The sequence below is a fragment of the Stenella coeruleoalba genome (assembly GCF_951394435.1).
Source record: "Stenella coeruleoalba genome assembly, chromosome: 17".
Lineage (NCBI taxonomy): Eukaryota > Metazoa > Chordata > Mammalia > Artiodactyla > Delphinidae > Stenella > Stenella coeruleoalba.
The window spans coordinates 40,772,055-40,787,987 of NC_137163.1; the positions used below are offsets into that span (position 1 = coordinate 40,772,055).

General features: G+C 35.1%; 2 protein-coding genes across 3 annotated transcripts in view; one reads left to right on the forward strand and one right to left on the reverse strand.

Moving 5' to 3' along the window:
* Positions 1 to 15,933, forward strand: part of VIRMA (vir like m6A methyltransferase associated) — a 63,506-nt gene that overhangs the window by 33,661 nt on the left and 13,912 nt on the right. For both annotated transcript variants that reach the window (XM_079901753.1, XM_079901752.1), the window contains exons 12-17: positions 1,282 to 1,375; positions 1,520 to 2,064; positions 2,589 to 2,824; positions 3,293 to 3,545; positions 5,448 to 5,665; positions 11,188 to 11,320. In XM_079901753.1, coding sequence (XP_079757879.1) covers positions 1,282 to 1,375; positions 1,520 to 2,064; positions 2,589 to 2,824; positions 3,293 to 3,545; positions 5,448 to 5,665; positions 11,188 to 11,320 — 1,479 coding nt within the window. The remainder of the gene's footprint in view (positions 1 to 1,281; positions 1,376 to 1,519; positions 2,065 to 2,588; positions 2,825 to 3,292; positions 3,546 to 5,447; positions 5,666 to 11,187; positions 11,321 to 15,933) is intronic.
* LOC307175999 (nascent polypeptide-associated complex subunit alpha-like) lies at positions 11,327 to 15,552 on the reverse strand. Its single transcript, XM_079901754.1, has one exon. The coding sequence runs from the start codon at positions 13,444 to 13,446 to the stop codon at positions 12,790 to 12,792; it is 657 nt and encodes a 218-aa protein (XP_079757880.1). The 5' UTR covers positions 13,447 to 15,552; the 3' UTR covers positions 11,327 to 12,789.

Below are 15,933 nucleotides of genomic sequence, written 5' to 3' on the forward strand. Positions count from 1 at the left end.
ACCCACCAACAAAGAGCTATTTTGGTTTTATCTGCTTCAGATTTTTCTTCACTAACTTGTCTCCCTTCTCATTTTTCCTCCATCTCCCCTAAGAGTACTTTTTCCTCCTATAATGTCATCATATTCTTCTGTTCTTTATGCCTCAAATGATATCTAGAGTTTTTCATAATGTTCGGTCTTTTTTTAAGCAGAAGTACAGTAGTGTCCTGTAAATTTAGATGGTCAGGTATTTAGGGTACTTGTGCATGGTTAGGAGAATATATAAAGTATCCAATAAATATCAGATGGTTTCACTTAAAGTACTTAACCAATAAAAAGTTCAGTAGTAGAAATTTGAATACATACTGTAATTAAGAGTTTTAATTTTTGTGTAAATCCTTGTCCCATTAATTATGGATATTATAAATGACTCTCATCCTAAGATGTACTAAAGACAGTTGATCTAAGACTGAAACTTCACTCTGTGGCTCCCTGCTGCCTTATGTAATTTGTGAATTATTGAAAGGCAGCAAGGAAGAAATTAGAGGAAAAGATAACCTAAGGTGGGAAACATATGAGGAAAAGGATTTTCTTATTTTTAGGTTTCTCCTCTGAGGTTTAGAAGCTGAATTAGTAACATTTTAAAGTGCTATTTCTTTTAAGTTTTTTTTAGCCATCTATATGCTGCTCCTTGGAAACTACAAAAATAAAGCAACTTAAACAACTATTTGTTGCCAGGAAGCATAGCGTGGGCAGGTGCTAAGGACATAGGCAACTGTATTTCTTTTTCCTCTAGCCATGCCCCAAATGGCCATCATAACTAGATTCTTGTGGTATCTGCATTTTTCAAAATGTATGTTATGTAGTGTTAAAACATTCCATCATGCTTCCTCAATTTTCGAAGAGCTTTAGTACCCACAGGGCTTTGTAAAATCAGTCGTTTCTTCCTTTTTGGGAAAGAGGATGTATAGTAAGAGTATCGAAAAAGGAGCTATTTTAAATTCTTTATCCACAGAGTTTCATACATAATCTGTATGTAGCCTTTGTTTTAGTCAGTACTTTTTAATATACTTGTGTTTGCAATTACTCATTTTATGTTCAAAATGTCATATATGGTACAACATATGCCAAAGATTATATAACCTTTATAAACTTCATTAGCCTTATTCATGTTTTAAATTTAGTTAAGAAGTTTAAAATGATGTAAGTACTTAACTTGAAACTCATATTTTTAACTAATACCTTCTCTGGGCCTGATAGGTACCAAGAAATTAAACTTTCTATTCATTTTTATTTTTGAAGAATATTGATAACTTGATGACCCCAGAAGGAGTTGGCCTTACTACTGCCTTGCGTGTTCTCTGTAATGTGGCATGTCCACCACCTCCTGTTGAAGGTAATGTGGCTACTGTGCTTAAAAACTACTATTTTTTAGGCCTAGTATAAATATCATTTATTAAATAAAATATTCAAAATCTTAACCAATGATTAATATGTAAGTAATTAGAGTTTTTTTTTTTTCTCCCTTATTTATATAAAGGTCAACAGAAAGACCTGAAATGGAATCTTGCTGTCATTCAGCTTTTTTCTGCTGAAGGAATGGACACCTTTATTCGGGTGCTGCAAAAATTGAACAGTATTCTGACTCAGCCTTGGAGACTCCATGTCAACATGGGGACCACCCTTCACAGAGTTACTACTATTTCAATGGCTCGCTGCACACTTACTCTTCTTAAAACTATGTTAACGGAACTCCTGAGAGGTGGATCCTTTGAGTTTAAGGACATGCGTGTCCCTTCAGCACTTGTGACTTTACACATGCTCCTGTGCTCTATCCCTCTCTCAGGTCGTTTGGATAGTGATGAACAGAAAATTCAGAATGATATCATTGATATATTACTGACTTTTACACAAGGAGTTAATGAAAAGCTCACAATCTCAGAAGAGACTCTGGCCAACAATACTTGGTCTTTAATGTTAAAAGAAGTTCTTTCTTCGATCTTGAAGGTTCCTGAAGGATTTTTTTCTGGACTCATACTCCTTTCAGAGCTGCTGCCTCTACCATTGCCCATGCAAACAACTCAGGTATCACTTCCATATAACATGCATCTTATAAATGACTGCAATAACACTTTTTAAAAAGCCAGTGATTTTGTTTAAAAAAAACAAACCCTCATCTCCTTCCCCTAAGAAAGACATAAAATAACTGGATGAGGGTGAGATAAAACTGAAGCAAGTTGGTCATTAAGGAAATATGGGAGTAACATTTTAAATAAATTTTTGTTAATGTGAATTTTATTATGCTGTTATGTGTACTTGTACTTTTGTTATTTTTAAATCCTTTTCCCCCACCTTTATCATGTGTTAGAATTTGCCATTAACTAGGTTGCTTCACCAATGGACTCTGCTCTACTGACTGCTAACCTGAGAACAATAAGATTTTTTTAGATGCATTGAATTCAAGCAAATGTTTAATTGTATAACAGAAAATTAAATGTTTTAAGTATACAGTAAAGATGTTCTTTTCATAACAGTTCTTCCTGAACAGTTTTTGTGACTATAAATAAATATTTTTAAAAATCTACGTACACATTATACTTTTTTAACAGGTTATTGAGTCACATGATATATCAGTGGCACTCAACACCCGAAAATTGTGGAGCATGCACCTTCATGTTCAAGCAAAGTTGCTCCAAGAAATAGTTCGCTCTTTCTCTGGCACAACCTGCCAGCCCATTCAACATATGTTACGGCGTATTTGTGTTCAATTGTGTGACCTTGCCTCACCAACTGCACTTCTGATTATGAGAACTGTGTTGGATTTGATTGTAGAAGACTTGCAAAGGTATTTTGATTTTGCATTAAAAATTTTTTTCCTCAAGTTACTTTTGACACAGATTCATTTTTTTTAACTTAGAATTTGGAAACCAGGGTTTAGTGTGCTCAGATAATATGTGTACATATAAATATACACATATACATATATACAGACACACAGACACATGAATATAGATTAATTTTAATTAGGAAACTTTATGTCATTATTTCATGTGCAAGATATCTTGACGTGTTTCAAGATTGGGGTGTTTGAAAGGTGAGCTATGAAGTACTCTGATTTAAGAAAATACATTATTAAAAACCTGAATTTACAAAATTTTATAGTAATTGTAAAATGCCAGAGAAGTTGTGATACCCAAGGCATGAAATGTTTTATATAAGATTTGTGTAAGTTGATATGTGTTGAAAAACAAATGATTAAGTAATGCCTTAAAATCAAGAATTTTGTTCACTAAATGTGTTGATTTTATTTCAGCACTTCAGAAGATAAAGAAAAACAGTATACTAGCCAAACCACCAGGTTGCTTGCTCTTCTTGATGCTCTGGCTTCACACAAAGCTTGTAAATTAGCTATTTTGCATCTAATTAATGGAACTATTAAAGGTGATGAAAGATATGCAGAGATATTCCAGGATCTGTTGGCTTTGGTGCGGTCTCCTGGAGACAGTGTTATTCGCCAACAGTGTGTTGAATTTATCACATCCATTTTGCAGTCTCTCTGTGATCAGGTATTTATAGTTATTTTTATAAATTTTTTTTGTGTGTATGTGTTTCTTAAAAGCTTCTCTTGATGTAAATCTTGTCTGTTAACAAAGAGATCGCATCTGTTTCATTACTCTTACTGTTGTTTAGGGAGATAAATGTGACCAGTGAGCCAACAATAAAATGATTTGGTGCTATATAACTTTCTTTGACTTTGTACTTCACAGGTTTCTCTGAATAGCTGTTTTCATTTTCTTTATGAGACACTGTCTTTGGATATTTACTTTACGTGCCATTGTATTCTTTGGGGTTGGTTATGTCTAGTATGTTCATTTTCCTTCTAATTATATTATACACCAATTCACTCTTGAATATTATAGTTTTGTGATTGGTTGAATTAATACCATGGTTTCTTGTTTGGACAATTTTTTAAAAAATCTATTTTGGCTGTGCCCCACGGCATGTGGGATCTTAGTTCCCTGACCAGGGATCAAACCCGCGCCCCCTGCATTGGAAGCATGGAGTCTTAACCACTGGACCGCCAGGGAAGTCCCTGGACAACTTTTGAAGGCGTCACAGGCTACTACATTTTAGTGTGTTTCAGACTACTGTGCTATAAACATCTATAAAGACGTTGACTAAAAGTAGTAGTATTTCTTCCTGCTGTTTATATTATTGACTTCCAGTTTATAGTTCCATGAATTAATGCGAATTGTTTTAACTTTTAGAGCCCATTGTTATTGCGATATTTGGAGATTTCTATGCCTAATGGCATTTTAGCTTGTCAGAATGCTCCTACTATCTAAATCAATCAAATATGATTTTTCCAGGCAGAATATTTTTAATAGGATCCCATCATGGAAGATTACCTTTTTCTAGCTAACCAAAACCCAGTTTGGTTACATTTAACACTCAAGAAGGAACATTTTTGGTGTGACTTGTTTTCACAAAAAGGGGATCTGGTAGAAAACAGTTTTGGACCAGGTGAAAAGGCTTATTTTAAGTCTTTATACCTCAGAATGTGCAGTCAACTGGTGTTTGTTAATGTAGTTCACGTTGGGTTGTATGACTGTGATGAGTTACACTTTAGCATCCTAGCTGCCCTGATCACTTAAACCTCTTTCTTGGCTGGCCTCACCTTATTATATTTCCGTTCTATTCAAGCTTTGTTTTATAGTTCTAACCCAAGTTGAATACTTGCTTCCAGTGTGTTGAGGTGATTAAAGGCGATAACACATACTTAAAAATGTTTCTGTAATGTCTGCTTTACTTCTATAAAAAGAGTAGTGTGAGTTTTTAGTTATTTTTAGGTAAACTTGCTGACATTGAAAAACGAATTTTAAACGTATATAAAAACTACAGGAAAATATTGGAAGACTGTGCCTAAATGTTTTTTTTGCTCCATCCATTTCTTTTTGTGTTGTTTTTAATTCAAATATGGATATATTTATTAAAATTTATTTCTCTGATGCTTTCTTTATAAATTAAAAAATATTCAAATGAATGACTAATACAGTAATTTAAAATATTTTAGTACCAAAAGTACTAAGCTAACCATCTGAAGATAGAAATTACACTCAGTGTAATCCAGAAGGAACAATTTTTCAGAGAGATGTTCTTTTAAAATAAGAATACTGTGAGTCAGGCACAGTTGCCAAGTGGTAAGGCGTTGGTCTCATAAAGTAAAATACTGTGAAACAACATATTTGTCTTTATTTCTTTAGGTGTGTATCCTTGTATTAACCTTTATAGAAGGACAAAACAACTCCTTTGTTCTTAATGTGTTTGAATCTATGTTTGGGATGGGACAGTAACCATAGTTTTTTGATAATTACTAATTGCTGTGTATTTCAGAAATAAAAACGCTAAGTGATAGTGACAATCATTTAAAAAAATTGTTTTTTCCCAACTCCCCTCCTCCCTCACAGGACATTGCACTAATTTTGCCAAACTCTTCTGAAGGTTCTATTTCTGAACTGGAGCAGCTCTCCAATTCTCTACCAAACAAAGAATTGATGGCCTCAATCTGTGACTGTCTCCTGGCTGTGCTAGCCAACTCTGAGAGTAGTTACAGCTGTTTACTGACATGTGTCAGAACAATGATGTTTCTTGCAGAGCATGATTATGGATTATTTCATTTAAAAAGGTAATGCTTTATCTAATTTAATATACTCTTGTATTTAAATCCCCCCATATTTATTAATTCATAGCTGTTGTAGAAGGTTGAAGGTATGATTTCTTTCATGTGGAGAAATTTCGTGTTTATGGAAAAGATTCATTAGCAATGAAAATTGCTAATGAATAAAATCTTTAAAAATAAATAAAATAATAAATAATAAAATAATAAATAAAATAATAAAATCTTTAGGATTAAAAATATAAATTGAATAGATAGACATTAATGCAGGCATCTTGCAGTATTTAACAAGGAAATCTTATTGTTCCAGGGTCATTAATTCATGCTCTAAGATATTTGTTTTGTTGGTACATTCACTTGTAGTTCTTCAAAGATGACGGTAGTGTGATATTATGGACCCTAAAGCTGAAAGTGCTGATTCTGTGTTTTTTCTCTAGAGGAATGGCTGAGATGAAATTTGTTTGAAATGATGTAAATCTCATGCTGCTCAGTCTCTCAAGTGTAATTTCTGCTCCCATCTCTCTCTCCATGCCCTCATATTTTCTTCACTAGGGAGATAGTGGCTACTACATAGTTTTCCTTGGAATTTGTAGAAGTATGTAGAAATACGAGATAGAAAGGATTAGGAAACATGTATTTGTACCTCTCATTAATTCTTATAACATTGGTTGAAAACTTATGTTCCAGCTACTGTGCTTGGTGCTGGCTGCTACCTTTTCCACCTGCTTAGTCTGTCTATTCTCCTCTATTCTCTCTCAGTTGATGGCAACTGCTGAACATCCAAGTTCTCCCCCCCACCACCTCCCAATCTCTCACCAAAGTCTTTAAATTTTACTTCTTGAATGTCCTTTTTCCTAGTGCCTGGATATTTACTCTATATCCCTTAAGACTCATACGTTACACATACAAGAAAACCAAAAAGCTTTCCTTGATTCCTCCATTCCTAGCTGGGTTAGGTGCTTTCACAAATACCCTTTGCATACCTCTGCCATAGCACGATATGTGATGTCGTTGGCTCTGCTAGATTCATGTAAGTCATCATAACCTATTCCCTTTTCTTTCTTTAGCTCTGATCTTTCTGCTAAGCTCCAAGTAACCCATGTATCTGTTTGACATCTCTACTTGGCTATCTAATGGGCATCCAAACTGAGCTAAAGCAGAGCTCTTGATATTCTTGCTTCAAACATGTTTCTGTCCTGCTTGTCCTGGTAAATATTAAACTTCGAGATTCTTGATTCTTCTCTTTTCCTCACTCCCTACATCCAGTCCATCAGTAAGTCCAGTTCATTATGTTTCCAAAATACTTCCTGAATCTGATGACCCTTCTCCACCTCCATAGTTACCACCCGTATCCGGTCCACTCTTTTCTTTCGTGACCCATTGCAGTAGCCTCCAATCTTCTCTTCTTACTTCAACTATTGTCCCCCTAAAATACATTTTCTTAGCACTCAGACTGATCTTTTTAAACTTATAACAAGATACGTGTCACTGTTTTGCTTAAATCCTTCTGATGGCTTCCTGTTGCACTGCAAATAAAATTCAAACTCTATAATGATCTTTAAGCCTCTATACAGTCTGACCCTTGCTTATCTCTTTGACTTATCTCATAGCTCTTTTATCCTCAGTTTTGCTCCCTGTCAGGCTCATTCCTACCTCCAGACTTTTTTTTTTCCTAAATGCTTTTCCCCTAGATTCTTACAGGACTTATTTCCTCACTTCACTCAGGTATCTGTATCAATATATTTCCTGTCTAAATGCCTGTCTAAAATAGCCTATTCTTTGTGTCCCCATTCCTTATTCCCCTTTATATTTTTCACTGTATTTATACTGTTTGACATTACATTATATAGACTTATTGCTTATTTGGTTGTCTCCCTCACTAGAATATAAGCTGCACAAGGACAGGGACTATTCGCTTGACTGTACTCCCACCAGCACCTAGAAACCTGGTTCATAGTAGACATTATGAAGGAACATTTTGTCCACAAATATTTATTGAATGCCCTCTTCTCTGGGCCAGACACTGTTCTAGGTGCTGGGGATTTAGTTAAAAAAAAAAAAATCCCTGTCTTCTTGATGCTTTCATTCTATTAGAGGTAGACACATGCTAAACATGTAAATAAAATACATAGTATGTTACAGAAAAACATAAAGTAGGGCAGAGGGATAGTGAGTGCCAAAGTGAGGGTGAGAGTTGTTATTTAAATGAAGTATGGGGAGGTGATCAGGGAAGCCCTCACAGAGAAGGTAGCCCTTTAACAAAGAACTGAGGGAGGTGAGTGAAACGTTAATATCCTGGGGGAGAGCCATTGCAAATAGCATGCCTAACTTGTCTGAGAAAAAGCCTTGAGGCCATGGTGGTTGCTCCTAAAGTGAGTAAGCAAGGAGAAAAATGATAGGGCCTAGGGTCAGAGAAGTAATGGGTAGGTGTGGGGAGGGCAGATCATCAAGGGCCTCTAGGTTTACTTATAAGGGCCATTGTAAGGTTTTGAGCAGAGGTGTAGTATGATCTGGCTTTTTAAATAAACAGATCACTATATACTTTTCATCTAGTCCTGAAGCAGGCCCCACTCAAGAAAAAAAATTTTTGAGATAATATTAGACTTTAAGAAGAATTACAAAAATAATAGTACAGAGTTCAGATATACCCTTCATCCAGCTTACCCTTGTGTTGATGTCATATATAGCCATTGAATATTTACCAAAACTAAGAAACTAAGCTTGGCATAATACTATTAACTAAAATACAGAATTTATTTAGGTTTTACCAGTTTTTCTAGTAATGTTCTTTTTCTGTTTCAGGATCCAAGATAGGATCCTACCTTGCTTTTAGTTTTAATGTATCCTTTGTCTCCTGTATCCTCATTTTTCATGACCTTGACATTTTTGGAGAGCATTTGTAGAATGTTCCTCAATTTAGTTTTGTCTTATGTTTTCTCATAATTAGATTGAGATTATGCTTTATTGAGAAGGATACTACAGAGGCAGTGTACCTTTGTGAGTACATCATATCAGGAAATACATAGTGTATTAGTGATGATATTAACCTCGGTCACTTGACTGAGGTGCTGTCTGCCAGGATTCTGCACAGCCAACTTACTAATTTTCTGTTTTTAAGTACTAAACATTTTGAAGAATATACTTTGAGACTATGTAAATGTCCTATTTCTACTTAGAACTTTCGTCCACTCATTTTACTGTCCATCAGTGAATCTTGGCATGTGGCAGTTATTACTGTGGTGTTCTAATAGTGATTTCCTATTTTTCTCATTCCTTTCTCATTTAATTGTCCTTCTGTAAGAAAGAACTCATCACTTTTCCCTCATTTATTTACTTATTTGGGTATATCAATATGGATTCATGGACTTTTTTTTCTTGTATAATAATTGAACACTATTGTTATTTATTTTGTTGTTCAACTTATGTTACTGATTTTGGTTCTTCTTATTGGCTAGAGCTGGGAAATATATGTGTCCTAAATCATGCATATACACAAATCTACGTTTATTTTTTCATCTACTTATTTTATGTATGTACTTAAAAAATATCTTTCCATTTATCTGTCTGTCTGTCTGTCTTTCTGTATTTCTGCCTGCCTGCCTGCGCTGGATCTTAGTTGCAGCATCTTTAGTTGTGGGATCTTTAGTTGCGGCATGTGGAATCTTTTAGTTGAGGCATGTGGAGTCTAGTTGCGGGATTCGGGGTCTTTAGTTGCGGCATGTGAACTCTTATTTGCGGTGTGTGGGATCTAGTTCCCTGACCAGGGATCGAACCTGGGCCCCCTGCATTGGGAGCATGGAATCTTAGCCACTGGACCACCAGGGAAGTCCCTGTCTGTATGTATTTTTTTAAATGAGTCCATACAGATACTTTGATTCTAATACAATATCAGAAGGTTGATTCTAGCTTTCCCCCTTTCTTTGTAACCTCACCCATGTTTTATAATACACGGTTCTGTGGATTTTGACAAATGAGTAGAGTCATGTGTCTAGTATCTCATTTCCATGCAGAGCTATCTACATCACCCCAGCAGTCCAGTGTGCTACCCTTTTATAGACAACTTCTCTACAAGTTTACCAGCAAAATGCCAGATTTTGGTATTGCTAGTTTTTTTTTTTTATTGTAGATATTCTAAAAGGTGTGTAGTGGACCCCAGTTTTTGATAGACCGTATAAGTAAGGTTCACTTTCTTAAGGTTATAAGTAGAGGCTAGTAATTGGTATAGTCCAATTTTGAACCTTTACTTTTTCCATTAATTGTATTATCTCTGTATTTAATATCATTCCTGTTCGTTGTGCCTTGTCCATTTTATTATTTTATCAAGTTCTCAAGAGCACGAGTCTTCTTTCTCTCTTTTGTATTGCTTTACCCAAATCTTGAAATTTTCTTTTGATCAACTATGAACTGTGTAAATGCATAGAATAATTTTAGCAGGGCTGTATATTGTCATGATTTTGAATACATATCGTGATTGTTTCTTATGCTGAAATCTCTTTATATTAGGGGTTGGTAAATTGTGGGCCACAGGCTAAATCCAGCCTTTCTTGGAACATAGCCAGTATTTATGTGTTGTCTGCAGCTGCTTTCCCACTGTATCAGCAGTTGAGTAGTTGTGACTGAGACTGATGTTTTGTATAGAGAGAAACAGATTGAGTTATGTATAACCCCATAAAGCCTAGAATATTTATCATCAGGCTCTTTACATAAAAAGTTTGCTGATGCCTACTCTGTACTCTTAATTTCTTTCTGTCAGATTACAATGTCATAAAGTTAATCATTCTTTGTAGTTACATAAGTTAGGCTTTCTGGTCAGGCTTTTGAGACAGCTATAACCTCACGTTAGAGAAATCCTCAGGTTATAAAAAGTGTAAAAAAGGGAACCTGCAAGTTTATTTTGCTGAGTTTTATAGCGTTATTATTGGGGGAAATTTTTTCTTTCAGTGTTTTTGAAGTTTATCCTTAAAAGGAGATATCAACTATAAAAAATGCTTTGTTAAATAGTTTGTGTGACAGGTAACACCAAAGTACTTTTTTACATTTTTTGAAATGTAAAATTTTAATTTTACTAAATTTTAGGCTGTCTGAACTGATATAGTTCATTTTTTAAAATTAATTAATTTATTTATTGTTTATTTTTGGCTGCGTTGGGTCTTTGTTGCTGTGCGCGGACTTTCTCTAGTTGCGGCAAGTGGTGGCTACTCTTTGTTGCAGTGCACGAGCTTCTCATTGTGGTGGCTTCTCTTGTTGCAGAGCATGGGCCCTAGGTGTGTGGGCTTCAGAAGTTGTGGCACACGGGCTCAGTAGTTGTGGGTCACGGACTCTAGAGTGCAGACTCAGTAGTTGTGGCACACGGGCTCAGCTGCTCGACGGCATGTGGGATCTTCCCAGACCAGGGCTCAAACCCGCATTCCCTGCACTGGCAGGTGGATTCTTAACCATTGCACCACCAGGGAAGTCCTGAGATAGTTCATTTCTTATACTAGATTTATATGCTCAAATTTTAAGAAATTGCCTATTTTCTTTATTTACAGTTCTTTAAGGAAAAACAGTAATGCTCTGCATAGTTTACTGAAACGAGTGGTCAGCACATTTAGTAAAGACACGGGTGAACTTGCATCTTCATTTTTGGAATTTATGAGACAGATTCTTAATTCTGATACAATGGTAAGTATATATATGTATTTGGTATTTCTTATACTTATAAACTTTTACATATGTTAAAAAAATCGCTTGGGTTCAAAAATATCTTGGAATAACGGTTTTTGGAACTTGGAACTAACAGTACTGTTTTTTTCTGTGTCCTCACCCCACTATAAGTACGGGGTTTTGATTTATCAAAAAAGTAGACATTTAAGAGTAGAATTTATTGAACTCTAATTTATTAGGCATCATTATTAATTTGTGAATACTCTATGATTTACATTTTCTTAAAAGAGAGAAAAATACTACCTATAGTGCATTTATTTTTTTACCTCATTCTTTACATTGAGTTACCTTGGTAGAGTCAGTCAGAATAGTCAAATTTTATCAGTCTCTTAATCAAATATTTACTTAGTGTCACTTAATTGTACATTTACTGGCTCTGTTTTGGATGTTGTGATTTTTGGGGTGAATGTAAAGCTTATTATACTGGAATATTTTGGATCCATCATAGATACAATTAAAGATTATTTCCCTAGCTTTAAAATCTTATTGTTAAAATCTAATTAAAAATTTCTCTCATTAGTATTTATCAAAATTGTGGTATATATTGTGGACACAATTCTAGAAGCCACTAATAGGCCTGCCTTTAAAAAGTGTCAAATAAGTTTGGGAATGTCTCCCAGATGGAGCTCAACTGCACATTAGTATATTAAAAGCTCTAAAAGGCCCTGGATGAATAGAAACTTGCTTTACTGCAATTTAATCCAGTTTTGTCCAAATGTATTGCCTGCAGAATACTTGTGCGTCTGTGTGTGTGTGTATGTGTATGTGTATGTGTATGGCTGTTAACATCCTATGGGTTTGATATTCTGTCAACATTGATTTAAGAAATGCAGCTCATATTTAAGATATCTGTTTAGAAAGAGTTATCGAGGACCTGTATAGTACAGTATTAACAAAATAAATGTATGTGATGATTTCATAAGAAAAAATTAAATTTACTGTTTAGTATATTTCTCTTAGGCATACAGTTTATACTGAGAATATTTCCTCCAGTAAGCCCTTCTTGGCTGCCTGTTGTGTTTGTAGTTATTGTTGTGCCAGTTTTATTGGCAAATTATTATTTGTTCTGTGTCATATGTAGTTTATTAAAGTGATTAAACTTACCAGATGCTTTGATTCTGAAAGATTGGTATATTTAACAGTAGGACTGTAGCTACATACTCTAAAGAGATTTTAGTGTCTTACTTGATGGAAGACCACTTATTAGTCTTACCAGATGCTAAGTGACATGTTAATATCAGTTTGACAGATTTTTTTTCTTTTTTTCATCCAACAAGAAGCCATAACTTTATTAATGATAAAAACAGTACAGATTTCTAACCCAGCTGCAGTTACTCTTTTGAAACACCAAAAAAGGCCCTCTTTTCAGATGGTTACATTGTTAATTTCGTAATAGCATTTACAATATTACTGTTGTTCTTCAGGGCTCAGACTGCCTTTGCTCTTGACACATTTGCTTGTGACATGACCAATTCTGTGTCCTTAACTTCCGCACCTGTTTCATCAGTCTCTTCCTCTTCACTCTCCTCCTCTTGTACAGTTGGAGTCTGTGTGTTTTCTTGAATGTTTGAGACAGCTTCACCTTGAACTTTGAATTTCTCAGCAGCTGCTAACTGTGCTTGCTGAGATAAATCCTTGATCTTGGCTTCCCCCAAAACTATGTAGGTATCTGAAGCTAGGCTCTTGTATACTTCTGGTTTTGTGATGACAAAAAGGACATTCTTAGATTTCCGGATAGTGACTCTAGTAACCCCTGTAACCTGTCGAAGATCCAGTTTGGACATATCCTTCTGTGCCTTCTTTTCACTCTGACTCTGTTTTGCTTTACTGACTGGTTCTTCATTGATTTCAGCTGCTGCTGCCAGCTGGGCTTGTTGTGTGGTTGCCTGTGTAGAATCCTGTTCCTCAAGCTCTGGTACTGATTCATCACTATCAGATTCTGTTCGAGACCCTGTCTCACCCTGGGACTGTGGCAACTCCTGCTCTGTAGCAGGGACGGTTTCTGTGGCTTCACCAGGCATTTTGTGCGGGGAACGTGGAACCAAGATGGTGGCAGAAGGAGAGCAAGTGAGAGCGTGACCCATGCCTGTTGCAGGACAGTTTCCTTAAACGTGTCATCAGTTAAACAGTTTCTAATCAGAAACGACTAACCAGTGTTCATTCATGCTGTCCAGGTTCTTCTGGGCTCTCAGGACTGCTGATTAATGCTTTTATTCATCCCTCATCAATAAATTTGCTTTTCTTCCTTCATTGAGGTCAGTACCACCCTGTTTAATTTCTAAATTCTTTCCCTCTCCCTTAGATTCTTTCCCTGTTCTTTCTACTCTGTTGTATTCTTCCTTAGTCAGAGGAAAATATACCCCTGTATCACTTCATTTCTATCTATGAGGTACATCTTACCCCTTTTAATAACCTGCCCGATTCCTTTTCCATCTTCTGTGTTTCCCTCTCCCGTCTACCCTTGCGTTCTGGTGGATAGAATCTCTGAATATCAAAAATCAAATTTGTTATCTTTCCCCATACACTTGGTTCATCTTTTCTGTGCCCTGCTTTTATACCATTGATCTTTCCTGACCATCAAGTTAGAAACCATGAATACTGGCTAACTTTCCCCTTTTGTTCACCATCTTCAGCAGCTGCTCATTCTTGTCAGTTTCATTCACAAAACCTTTCATACTTCATTCCTTATTTTGTATTTCACTGCTATTACCTTGGTTTCTCCTTTTTGCTCCTTTTTGCATAACATTTTCATAACATCCCATAAAATTCACCCTTTTAAACAATTTGGTGGGGTTTAGTATACTCATAGAATTGTGCAACCATCACCACTATCTAATTTCAGAATGTTTTCATAACTCCACAGAGAAGCTCTGTGTGCCCATTAACAGAAACTCTCCATTACTTCTTTCCCCTAGCTCCTGGCAACCACTAATCTCCTTTTCTGTCTCTATGTCAATTTCTGCAAAGAGACTGCTGGGATTTTGATAGGGATTGTATTGAATCTGTAGGTCAATTTTGGAAATATAACTGTCTTAGTACTATTAAGTTTTCATATTCATGGACATGGCATGGCTTTCCATTTATTTAGGTTGTCTATATTTCTATGATGTTTCGTAATTTTCAATGTGTAAGTCTTGTACCTCTTTTGTTAAGTTTATGCCTCTAATTAAATTGGGAATTTAAAAAATGCTGTTGTAAATGGAATTGTTCCTTAATTTCATTTCTGAATGTTCTTTGCTAGTGTTTAGAAATGCAGTTGGTTTCCATATATTGATATTGTGTCCTGAAACCTTGTTGAACTTGTTTATTAGTTCTGAAAGTGTTTTTAGTGGTTTCCTTAGACTTTTCTAAATACGAGGGTATCCTTTCCAATTTGGATACCTTTTATTTCTTTTTCTTGCTTTATTGTCCTCTCAAGAACCTCCATTGCATGTTGAATAAAAGTAGCAAGAGTTGACATCTTTGTCTTGTTCCTAATCTTAGGGGGAAGGCTTTCAGTCTTTCACCATTAAATACAATGTTAGCTATGGTTACTCATAGATATCCTTAATCAGGTCAAAGAAATTCCCTTCTATTCCTAGTTCACTGAGTGTTTTTATCATGAAAAAGGGTGTTGGATATTGTTAAATACTTTCTATGTGTCTATTGAAATAAATGATCATGTTGTCTTTCTCTGTATTATATTTTACATTGATTGCTTTTTACATGCTGAACTGACCTTGTATTGCTGGAATAAATACCACTTGTTCGTTGTGTACTATCTTTTTGATATGTTGCTAGATTCAGTTTGCTTTACTTTATTGAGGAATTTGGGGTCTATAGTCAATAGGGATATTGGTATGTAGCTTTCTTGTGATATCTTTGGCCTCATAGAGTGAGCTAGGACGTATTCTCTCCTCTTTCATTTTTTGGAAGTTTGTGAAGGATTGTTGTTAATTCTTTAAACATTTGGTAGAATTCGTCAATAAAGCCACCTGAGCTTTTCCTTGTTGGAAGCGTTTTTGATACTAATTAAATAGTTTTACTTATACATCTGTTCAGATTTTCTGTATCTTCTTGAGTCAGTTTCAGTGGTTTGTGTCTTTTTAAGAATTTGTTTCTCTTCATTCAACTACATTACTAACTTGATGCCACACAAATGTTTATATTTCCTTATAAACTTTTTTTATGTCTGTAAGGTTGTTAATGATGGCGCTTTTTTCATTCTTGATTTTAATAATTTAAGTCTTCTCTCCTTTTTTCTCCCCTTTTGTTAGTCTAGCTGAAGGTTTGTCACTTTTGTTGATCTTTCTAAATAACCACATTTTGGTTTCTTTGATTTTCTTCTGTTTTCTAGTCTCTATTTTATTTATTTCTGCTTTAATCTTTATTGTTTCCTTCCTTTTACTTGCTTTGGGGATAATTTACTTTTCTTTTGCTAGTTTCTTAACTTGGAAGGTTAGGTTATTGATTTGAGATCTTTCTTCATTATTAATATAAGTATTTACAGCTATAAATTTCCCTCTGTGCACTGCCTTTGGTATGTCATGTTTTTGGTTTTGTTCATATCCAAATATTTTCTAATTTTTCTT